At 39.2% G+C, this 11575-nt stretch overlaps 1 protein-coding gene across 1 annotated transcript; it reads right to left on the bottom strand.

The window, feature by feature from the left end:
- Nucleotides 1-108: 108 nt before the first annotated feature.
- Nucleotides 109-11048, bottom strand: LOC131460613 (phosphatidylinositol 5-phosphate 4-kinase type-2 gamma-like). Its single transcript, XM_058631241.1, has 10 exons — nucleotides 10814-11048; nucleotides 9930-10027; nucleotides 8668-8764; nucleotides 8154-8303; nucleotides 6154-6300; nucleotides 5506-5544; nucleotides 3061-3174; nucleotides 1570-1837; nucleotides 1328-1431; nucleotides 109-1212 (listed from the first exon to the last, which is right to left on the bottom strand). The coding sequence occupies exons 1-10, from the start codon at nucleotides 10964-10966 to the stop codon at nucleotides 1132-1134; spliced, it is 1251 nt and encodes a 416-aa protein (XP_058487224.1). The 5' UTR covers nucleotides 10967-11048; the 3' UTR covers nucleotides 109-1131.
- Between the last annotated feature and the right edge of the window lie 527 nt (nucleotides 11049-11575).

Below are 11575 nucleotides of genomic sequence, written 5' to 3'. Positions count from 1 at the left end.
TCCTACAAAATAAAAACAATGCTGCTGTGATTTGTCCGTTTTCTCTTTGTTTTTTTCTAAATAAATAGTTAAAATAATCTCCATATTCTCAATGTCAATCCTCACACTCTTCTTTGCCCTGACAACCACATTTCTCCTGGTTCTTTTGTCCCTCGTCTGCCTCTGTTTGTCCACTCAGCTGTCCGTCCACAGGGAAATCCTCATAATTATCTGAGAGGGAGATTCAGGAATGTGTGCCACGAGGACTGGGACGAGGGAGAAGACAAAAAATAAAATAAAATAAGGACAAACACCAATGCTTCGTCACTGAGAATATATTATACAACATGTATAATGTTCTAATTGAATCATGTAAGATAAAAATAAAATGTGATGATTTGAGCTTAATGCTGAGGCTAGCTAAAGAATTGAACTCACCTGTTTACAGTCAGTGATGAATTTACAGTCGACTAATGTTAGAGTTCAGTCTTTAATCATTTAAGCAAATGTTAGTTTTAATTCATGTAATCAAAAACAGACAATATTTCCTCAATATTACCAACGTTTCAAATGAAAAGACTTTTGATTGTTACATTTTTCTTTTATGTGCTTAAAGATTTAGGTTAATATCATGCTAAATTAAAGGGATAGTTCAGTTGTTTTAAAGTGTGGTAAGAAAATATATATTGTTTGAAAATACACTTGTTCTTTGCGCTCCCTCTCTTGTTCTTTGATAAAATAATTGTAAGTATCTAACATTTATAATCTGACAAACGCTTGATACTGTAATTTTGTTGGATGTTGACAGGAGTTCCACATGGAGAGTGACTTTGGTCCATTGAGCTGTCATTCCAAAACTCAGTAGCCAATCAGCAGGTAGCTTCCTAAGGCCCGCCCACAAACAAAAAACCACAACACAAAGAACAAGTGTATTTTCAAACAATAAAATACAATATTTTAGAATGATTAAATGGCTATTTTGCTTCATATTGACACAAATCTAATTCCATATGTCATGAAGCATTATGAGTGCATTATAGTAGACTATCAATGTGCTTTACATAAGGTCTTCACAGAGATTGTTTCCATAAGTTTTGAATGCATCTTGGGGATGTGGTGTAAGAACTGTACTGTATGATAAGACTCGTTGAACTATGCCAGGATCTGAGTGATGAACTCTCTGAACCGTTTGGCGTACTGCTCGGGATGAACCGTTGAGATTTCTGCTCCCGCCTGCAAAAATACAAAAACATAAGTGAAAGCAGTCAGTTCCACTTTTCCAGACTCGAGATGTGAAGCATGCAGAGTGTGTGCTAAGCGCTTCCTTCACCGAGCACTGATCTCTCACCCCGTGTTTGACAGCCTTGGCAGCGTGAGCAGCTTTCTTCTTGGCGTCGTACTGTGTCAGCACGTCAATCAGACCCATGAAATACACCTCTCTCTGGGGCGCACCTACACGGGGGTGATTTACAGCATTTAGTTGGGGATATTGATCTCAACTGCTTGAGCCCAGTGTGAGGTGATATCACAGCCTTGAGCTCCCGGAACATATTTTAATTCATCAGAGAAATCTCGGCTGTCAGGACTCACCTACGGCGCTCTGAACAGCGTACACATCCACGTAAGGGTCAAACTCCCCAGGACCCATTGGTTTGAAGGAGTTCATGTAGCCTGCGATGCCCTGAGGCGATGTGGAATGCGGGGCAGGGGCCAGCCCATTTTCATCATCTTCTTCCTCTTCGTATGGCAACTCCTCATCAACCTCCTCTTCCTCCTCCTCTTCCTCCCTCTCAGCCCGCTTCACATCATGGATGCCCAGCAGCAGGCTGTAGTCCATCATCCTCATCCGCACCAGAAACTGTAGAGAGAGGACACACATGCACACGTCTTAACAAAAGGAAAACCATGACGACACTGGTACCTTTAAAGGTTATTATTATAACCTTTATTTAACAAGGATTAACCCTTTAACACCTAACCCTCATGTCCGTCTGCTTATTTTAACCATGAAAGGACCAGAGACTATCCTGTAACTAAGTGCTTTTGCCCATTTTTCCAGAATAACTTCCAATATCTGGCAGTTATTTAAGATTGATTGCATGTCAAAATACTGCTTTAGCAATTCAAAATGAAGAAAAACAAAAATGTTTATTTAGAAAACCACTGCAGTCGTGCATGAACAACAGATTGTGCATTTTTTAAATTTTAAATTTGAACAGTAATTCAGTATGAACCCTGAAGTGACAATAGGATTAAATACTGTAATCAAAGACAGTAACTGTAAGCCTGTACTGTTCTGATGAATGCAGACCTGAAGATATGAAGGAGGCAGACCCAAGAGAGACTTATAAACAAAGAAACCATTCAATACTAGCATACAGTTTTATTTATTTTATTTGATCTGTTTTATTATGGTTTTTATCCACGTTTTTTATGTACTTTAATTTATTTTAGTTGTTTTAGATGCATCTTATCGCATGCTATTATGCCTTTCATTTATTGTGTGTTTTATTTATTCTGCTGTACAGCACTAAGGTTCACTGTGGTTGTTTTAAAATGCTTTACATAGAGTTGGATTGGATTGGACTTCACTTTTTTTAAATCATCTATTAAAACATGTTTTTTTTCCTCTTTGGCTTTTAACTCAGTTTGGGAGGTTGGCATTTACATTTTCTTTTTCTTTTATTGTTTTACTGTCTTTTATTGTTTTTTACATGTTTTATTTGTCTTGTCTGTGTACAGCACTTTGGCCGACTGTGTTGTCTTTAACATGCTTTATTAATAAAGTTGGATTGGATTAAATCATATTCTATTGGAGTGAAGGTGAAACGAGTGATTTAGACTATTTATTCCTCAGCAAAATAGACTTCCATTCAAATGGAGTACTTAATGCAATCAGCAGGTCTGCCATTTTACTCTGGCACCCCAAGGGAAGGGTGCCAAATAATGGAACGGTTGGGGCTGTTATTTTGGTAATATTAACTAATATTAACTTTTTTAATTAAAAAAGTACCATACTGTACCAAATCATTCCATTCAATGGAAACACGACACACGGAAACTTTAAACTCTCCTCTTTACCTCTGTGTCTCTGTGAAGCTTGTCCAAAATCTTCTCCTTCTCCTCTTCACTCACATAAACCTTTTGCATCGTATTCCTGAAGTCTACGTCTTTATATGTGGGCAACTCTTTCACCTGCAAACAGAGCAAAGATGAACTGAACTACATTCACGGTCAAAAAAAGAAAAATCACACAATAATCATGTTTTCATCAGTCCTCATGTTTCCTGTCACATAAAAGGAAAACAATATTGCCCCAGAAACTGCTTTTTCCGAATCGCACAACATCAAAGATTTCCACGCCCCTGCAGTGCGTGCCGTTTAAACTCGATCCATTCAGCCAGCTCTTTAACAGCATGTTTTCTAGGTCAGAGTAGCTGCAGGCCAAACACAGAGCGTCTGATGTTATTTAAAGTCATTTGATAAGTCATTTTTCAGTAAAAGCACTCCTGAAGTCTCTGAAAAACAAATTTGTCACACACAATGGAGATTCTTTTTATGCTCCACTCTCCGACGCCGACTACTTTCTAATTATGGGAACTCTTAACTTAACTTGACTTACTTTGTAAAGGGCTTTAACGTCATCTATGTGGTGCAGCACAGGTAAAACCGAACACCTACAGTACATACAATAAATAAAAGTCTAATTTCATAGTTGGTGTAAGTGGCACAGTGTGGGAATCGACTTGAACACACTCCACATCCACACCTCCAGAAAAGCTGTGGTGTCCACACTGTGCTCACACAATCAGTTTGTCTTCAGTAATGTTTGTCTGTGTTTACTCATAAATGAATCCATTTATATTCAATTTTATGGCAGTGTGGGGCATGACCAAAGGAAAACAGTGGATCCCAGTGGATCCCATTAATGTCATGACTTTTCCTTTTTTAATTTGAAGGGTATTTTAAGGAATGTCAGCACTGACTTAACTCAACATGCTGCTTTGTTTGGAAACCATCCTGAGACACAGAGCCTTGCTCGGACTGACCACATGGCAGCCAGAAGGGACACCAGGTAGAACAGATGTCAGACTGTCCTGTTTAACCCTTAGTGCTCATGCGGCAGGTGCACCCATGGCAAATTGTCGTAAACAACTCCTTATATAGACATCCTGGGGGGGGGTGTTTATAGATCACATATTCAGTTTGTTGTTGAGTCAAAGTTATGATTCATTTTATATCTAATTTTTAGTAGTGACATAAAGTACCAATAATTCTGCAGAAAAAAAGAGACAATTTTTCTTTTCTTTTCATTCATAAAAACGAGGACAGATTTCCAGATTTTACAAATTCAATCCGATTTTAAACATTTGGAGTACTTTTTTCTTAGGTGTGTTTATATAGTTGGTGAAAATGAAATAAATGTTTCATCAGATTGCAGAGGTTGTGCTGAAAAAAACGATATAAGAATTTTGTGTTTCCACTAGCATAGTACCTGATACCTGATACCTGGTACTTTTTTAGTATCTGCTCTGGCAAGGTTCCAAGCGAGCTAAGTAGATACTATGCATGACGTCGTCAGACTGCCGGCCACTGATTGGTCAAGCCGAACAATGCCAAACTGTAGATCAGTTAAAAAGACTTAACAATCCTAAAACCGTGGGTTCATCTCCAAACCGTGCCGTGCTGTGGTGAGGCGAGCTGGGACCACAGTGGAAAAGGGCCATATATTGCATTATCGCCTCTGTATATACTGTATGTTTAAACATAGTAACATAGTAAAAAGCAGCTGAAATGCTCCATGTTCTAAGAGTTAAGAAGGTGCTTTCTGCTTTATCTTAACGTTAAAAGGCTTTTTCCAACTAGAAACTTACAACTTAACATATTTGATTTTTAAAATGTAGGAAGCAATGGATCAACAACTCCTGTGTGCCAGGATAAAATAAATCTGGATATGGACTTTGACGAGGGGGAACGAACGGCTTACAGTACAAAAGCAAAACAAACTTCAGTTTCTGCTCAGGCATGGGTTTTTTTATTTGATGAAACTAGTTAATGAACCCGGGTAGTGGCTAAATCATTTTTTCCTTCTTGTATATAAACAAATTGTATACGTGTGTGTCAGTCACAGTCACACAACTCGGAATTACTTCTCCTTACAGAGGGTGGATTCAGAAATTGTTTATTTAACATCATAAGATAGGGTGTTATTTTTTAGGAGGAATTTCTTGTTATTACAAAAATAAATCAAGGTAATAAAGTGCTTATACCTATGAAGAGGTACAGTCTGGTGTGAATCCAAATAATGATGTGGATTTCAGTGTCGGTGTTCTCAGAGCACTTTTTACTTCCTTATTTGTTTTGTGAGTCAGAGTCAAACTGCATCAAATAAAACAGGCTGATAATAAATATCAACCAATTCAAGTTAATGTTCCTTTGGAGCCTTCAACACAACATGTGTCACTGAAAAATACATTTTAAATGGACAGTCACAAAGAGGAATTAATGTTGGAATTCTGATCTCACCCTCTCTTTAAAACTTGCTTCACGTGACACCAGGGAGCCCTGAGGAAAGAAAAAGACAGTCACTGATTATTGTTGCTGATCATTTCTCTCCATCACAATCGCTGAAGACATCACACATTAATGAATAACTGAACATCTGACAATGAAATCCTCTGTGTACATCATCTTTCTCCTGTGTCTGTGTCACTTTCTAAATCACTCACTCCCTGCACCAATGTCCATAGGAAAAATCAAAGATTTTAATGGTATAGCACACTGGCGCTGTTCATGTTCATTGCTGCCTCCATTTGTACATTTATGTGTTGTTTTGTGATATCAGTTTTTGAAATCCTCCATTTGTGTTATAAGTAACCAAAGCTTACCAAAGAGGCAGCAGTAGACCAGAACGCAGATTTTCTTTTTCAAGATAAAGTGTTGCATGACACTTTGTTAGAAAGTGAATATACTACCCATATGTCTGTATATTTGCTTTAAAAATAAAAAATTAGGCTATTGTAGCCTTAGAATAAGCGTTTTACATGTCATTTAGGCAAGAACCTTCCTTAATGAAGACTGCCATCTTGCGTTGCCATGTTTCTACAGTAGTCCAAATGAACAAATCAGATTGAATGGGAATTCTGGAGTATTTCTGTTATGTGCAGGCGTTACCTTGAGGTCGTACTTCCTGTGCACGTGCAGTGTGTGGCTGAAGACGTTTCTCATGACTAACAGGTAGGTGTCCTCGCTCTCCACCGTCACTCTGTACATGGCCAACAACTGAGGGAGCAGCGTGCTGCCGTGGCACGTAACAATATACTGGAAGAGAGAACAGCGCTGAGTTCATTAACAGCAGTGGGAGATGGTGCTGATGTCTTTGCTTAAATACCAGGTGATTCTTTACTGTCCAGTTACAGCAAAACAACACAAATACGGCTTAGATTGACATAAAAACCCTGTGGAGGCATTTACTATTTTGTTTTTCTCTCGAGGTGCAAATGTGAGTGTGAGTTACAAGCCGCACATTTCTATGAGTGTTTTCACACTGTTTAACTACAAGTGGGGGAAACACTGAAGAAACCCACAGAAAGGTGAAGGACTGTTGAAAACAGAACAGTTCATTTTAAAAAATGACCTAAATTTGCAAAGTCTCTCATTTAGAGCCCAGCAACAGAAATATATGAAGGCAGCAGAAAATAACAAAAATAAAACACTGATGTATCTAGTATTATGAACAACAAATCCAGGACAAGAACAGGGAGTGCCTCTGGGACCATGTATAGACGAGCTTTCTTTAGCACAGCTCATCCATGCATCCATGCATCCATGTCGACTCTGACCCACAATGCCACCATCCATCACTGCGTCATCATGTGACCCACGATACCAAAATACCAAATAACACAGCACGCAGACACAACCAGCACACAGAATAATTATCTAATTTTAAGGCCTTACATTTTACACTTTTATTCCAAATACATTTTAAAGGTCCAGCATGTAACATGTAGGAGAGTTTTTTTCATGGCAGAAATTGAATATACCGCCCATATGTATGTTTGCGTATGTGTATAATCGCTTTAATAAATAAAAATGAGGCTTTTGTAGCCCATGCCATGTTGCCATGTTTCTACAGTAGCCCAAATGGAAAAATCAGGTAGGATGTCAATTTTGAAACAGAATCTTACACGGAAAAAAGGAAGATTGACATTGTGTCTGGTATGTGAAGTTCCCGGACACACGAAAAGCATGTGCGAAGTGTGACTACTTCCTGTCGAAACAATTGGATTTCCGACTGCATGGCTTCCCTCCTCAACAACACTTCTGCCTGTTCCCTTTGGATTTGACTGTTTACCTGGTTTTATACTCTTACTCACCAACGGTATTGTTGCCGACAAGTCCTGAACTGTGTGTTTGCTTTTCTTCATTGTATTAAAAAGCTTACTGAGAACTTAACTAGCTTGTCAGTGTGCGGCAACTGGGTCCAAACACCACCCGTTCCGTATAGCTAACATTTGTGGTTCTTATCAAATAAAAACATGTTGTTATAGTATATATCATTGTATTAGTTAATTCTATGAAAAAAAATACAGGCTTTATGTCTTTCCACAACTGTGTGTGTACATTAGCAGTAGTTGCACTTTCGCACATGCACAAACAGAACTCTGTCTGTTCCAGTTTGCAGTCTCTCCATTAGCTGTCACTGATCCATATACAGTGTACCTTTAAGGCGATATATTTTACATTTTAAAAATCATATTTATTGCGTTTGAAATAGTTTTTTCAACTCTGAATGAAAACTCTGAATGAACTCTAACCGCGATAAATCCACAACAGATCTGGTGAGAGTCGTCCTCCGAGGCCGTTCAGTCATATCTGAGTCACAACCTAAATCTAATCATTCCTTCTTGGGGCCATAACTTACTGTACGCACCCCGAAAATATCAAACAGATGTGTCCTTTACTTTTTAGTTCTGCTGCTCACAGACAAACAGACAAAAACAAAACACCTCCTTGGTGAAGCTAACCGTCCAGCTCTCCCATGCACCCACAATCCTCCATGATGTCAGTTCATAGTTTTTAAGACGACTCATAAAGACAAGCAGACCCATTTCACAGTTCACTGTCAAAGGACATCAGTTGTCAGTGTTTCCTCTCGACGCCACTCATACCTGGTGATACTCGGAGAGGATGCTGTGCATATCCTCCACCTCCTCACTGGAGATTTCTTTCACCACCAAAGTGCGGTCATATGATGTCAGCAGCAGACCCACGCGGTGCCCCTCCTCGTCTTTGTGCGGAGGACAGTGGGCCAGAGACACCTGTTGGCGAGTGAGAGGACAGCACCGTGAGCACACACTGCACGGTCTCTCCAACAGAATATAAGACATTTCTTTTAAAATGGTTCACTGTCGAACATGTAAGCACTTTGCATGGATTCTTTTTAAGGTTGTGTGACTGTTCAATTTTCCAGGCACTGCAGACTGGACACACACAACTTCCCTCATGTATTCATCTGCTAAGCAAATGTGCAGTCTGCTGACTCTGTGTCACCTGACACATGCAAATGTCACACACAGAAATTCAAATTTAGAAGGCAGCCAGCAGGTCTATACATCATAAGAAAATGTTTTGTTTTTATTCTTCTAACAAGATTTTTGCTCCACAGTAAGTTTTCACTCATACCTGGAAATCGTGGTCATCGATGCCAAAATGCTCCCTCAGGTTTCTGAACACCTGCGGACAGTACTCTTTGAATTTGAACTGTGCGGGAAGATTCTCTCTGAGGAACAAAGACAGTTTTCATATATTAGATCGACAACATAATAGGAAAACACAGTGCATCTTCATATACAGTGTTGTGCAAATGTCTAAGATTTGTTGTTTTAGCACTGCTAAAGTAAGTATTTCTCAGTCACTTTATTGGAACACATACATCTTAAACCTGGAGCGGTTTGTCCTACTGTTTCATGTCAACTATTACACCATTTTTATTTATGCTGGACATGCTCGATCATTGCAGACACATGTTGTACGACAGTTTGCTAATATTTAAAACCAACTTTCGGTCACATTATTCTAATCCAAATGACTATAATCACAGAATTTGACAGATATAAAAACAACAAAGCTAGCGTTGCCCTCAGACGTAGAAAGATGGGTTTTTAAATATTCAGCCAATGTGAATAAAACAGAGTTACTGTATAAAATCGAAACTTTATAATCCCGTGTGAACTTTTGAATTATTTACTCGACACTTGCATCACTGACTGTGTATAATTTATTCATATCATTTGCCTGAGCTCTTCATTGCCCTTGACTGGAAACCACTCTATGAGGAAAAAAACATACAGTAGTTTCTTGTTCTTCCCAACTCTGTTTATAAGTCTTTACACAACCTGGATTCCTGGATGGATTAAAGGATTATTAAAAGCCACTAAGTTTTCTGGACTGAAATCCTCACAGAAAATGAACCTCGTGGACGAGTGCGTATGGCGCTGCTCTCATAAAGCTTTATTATTTTCTAACATAGTCTGTCTCACACGGTGTCTGACTGACAGTCACGCTCCGTGAGCCCTTAAATATTTTCAGATGAGTTCATCAACTTTTATTATTCCTCTGGCACTTGTTAATATTCCTGATACGCAGCCTCTGAAGCGGCTCATTGGGCGAGAATTGTGCTGCATTATTTCGCACTATTATCATTCTTCTGCATTGCTGTGAGGCCGTACTTCATATCACAGTCCACGCAAGCTCAATGTCACTGTTATTGTCTGTGGTAACAACTGCAGCTGTAGTTATGGATGGAGTTATTGTCGGTGGAGAACTAAGAAGGGGCGTCTGCAGTTTCTGATAAGCTTGTGCCGAGGTGTAATAATTGTCACACAAATCTGTGCAAATGGCAGGAGGCAGGGGGGAGGTGGACGGAGCTGGGACGAGCACAGTACTTGTTGAAGAGGTGGTTGCTGACTTTTATCTTGGCGCAGGCTTTAAAGTTGTCTGGAAGCAGCATGACGGGGACAGGAACCTGGCTCAGGTCATTGATCTGCAGGTGATGGTGGATCAGTGGTGAATATACACAGCTTATACACACATGGACCCAAGCTGACACAAACACAAACACATAGGATTCACTCACCAGCCACTAAATTAGGTACACCTGTTCACACCTGCCCTTTAATGCAAATATATAATAAGCCATTCATATGGCGGCAAGTCAGTGCATTTAGGCCTGAAGTTTAGAATGAGCATGGAAATGAGTTGATTTATGTGACTTTTAATGTGGAATAGTTGTTGGATATTAGACGGAGTATTTCAGAAACAGCTGATCCACTGAGATTTTCATGCACAACCATCTCTGAAGTTGACAGAGAACGGTTTGAGCAGCAGCATTTCTCCGGACAAAACAAAAAAAAGGCTTTATAATGCTTGTGATTCAAATAATCACCCCTCATTACAACCCAGCTTAAAGCAGATGAGCAACAGCAGCTGAACACTACACTGGGTACAAACTCCTGCCACAGTAAAATGTGCAGCTTTTAAAGTTTTGAAGTCAATTTAACAGCAGCTCAGCCTGAAATAGATTTAGAATAAACATTAACACCAAAAGAGTTAAATGAGACACTATTCCAAAGTGTAATTTGTCCTTATTGGCATTGGTGTTAAAATGACTATTTTAGTGTCAGTGTAACACTGTAAAACTGTACTGTCTGTCATCTGTACCTAATAAAGTGGCAGTTGAGTATGTTTACATATCATATGGATAAAAAAAACAAAAATAACAACACACACACACACTCACACTGACTCACACTCACTCACACACACCTACCGAGTGGTTGACCCCCCACATCAGCACGCTCACCACGGGGTCACTGGCTCTGAAAACCTCCACTTTCTGCTGCACGAAGTGTTTCTTCTTGGTTTTCCTTTTCGGCGCCAGAGCGCTGAGAGCGCTGGAGGTGACAGTGGGAGGAGAAGACATCGTTCTCTCACAGGTGTATATACTGTACTATATATAAGTATGTCCGTGTCTAAGTGTGTAAAAGTGTGGACTGCTGCTGTCATCCGTGCCGCTCTGTGTATGTAAAGCAGCCTGAAGTCCGCCCTTCATCCTGGACTCTCTGCAGCAGCAGCCACTGTGAACCAGCACCTGCCGCACCGCACCGACCACTGTTGGTCGTTTTTTAGTCCATTTGGTCGAAATGAAACGCCTTAAACAATATAGTGCAAGCCCAGCAAACAATAATCTGTTGCCTTAACACAAATGTAATATTTATGTATAACTCTATAGGTTAAACATATATGATAAACATTATAATGCTTTAAAACATGCGTGAATATGTATTATGCAAATAATATATGACGCAAATAATTCTGATTTGCACATTTTTTTGCACTAAGTGGACCAACAACTGTTGATACCTTTGTAAATATTGTATTTGGGTGGGGGTATGTGTGAATTTAGTTTTTTTGTGTCACATTTTATCCATGCTGATTGACTTTATACAGATGTAATATTTAAACTAAAACACAGTATAATCATACAGTATATGAGGTAAAAACATGTATGACATAATGACATAATAAAAAA

This window comes from Solea solea, chromosome 6, assembly GCF_958295425.1.
Source record: "Solea solea chromosome 6, fSolSol10.1, whole genome shotgun sequence".
Classification (NCBI taxonomy): Eukaryota; Metazoa; Chordata; class Actinopteri; order Pleuronectiformes; family Soleidae; genus Solea; species Solea solea.
Note: the sequence above shows the minus strand (reverse complement) of the source record. Positions and strands in the feature narration are given on the sequence as shown.

Bases quoted from the DNA above. Each gene is read 5' to 3' on its own strand.
- LOC131460613 (XM_058631241.1), bottom strand. From the start codon at position 10,966: ATGTCTTCTCCTCCCACTGTCACCTCCAGCGCTCTCAGCGCTCTGGCG. The intron at 5,545-6,153 runs GTAACGCCTGCA...TTCTTTCCTCAG, and splicing joins ACAGGAAGTACGACCTCAAG to GGCTCCCTGGTGTCACGTGA. The intron at 1,432-1,569 runs GTGAGTCCTGAC...ACCCCCGTGTAG, and splicing joins CGCTGTTCAGAGCGCCGTAG to GTGCGCCCCAGAGAGAGGTG.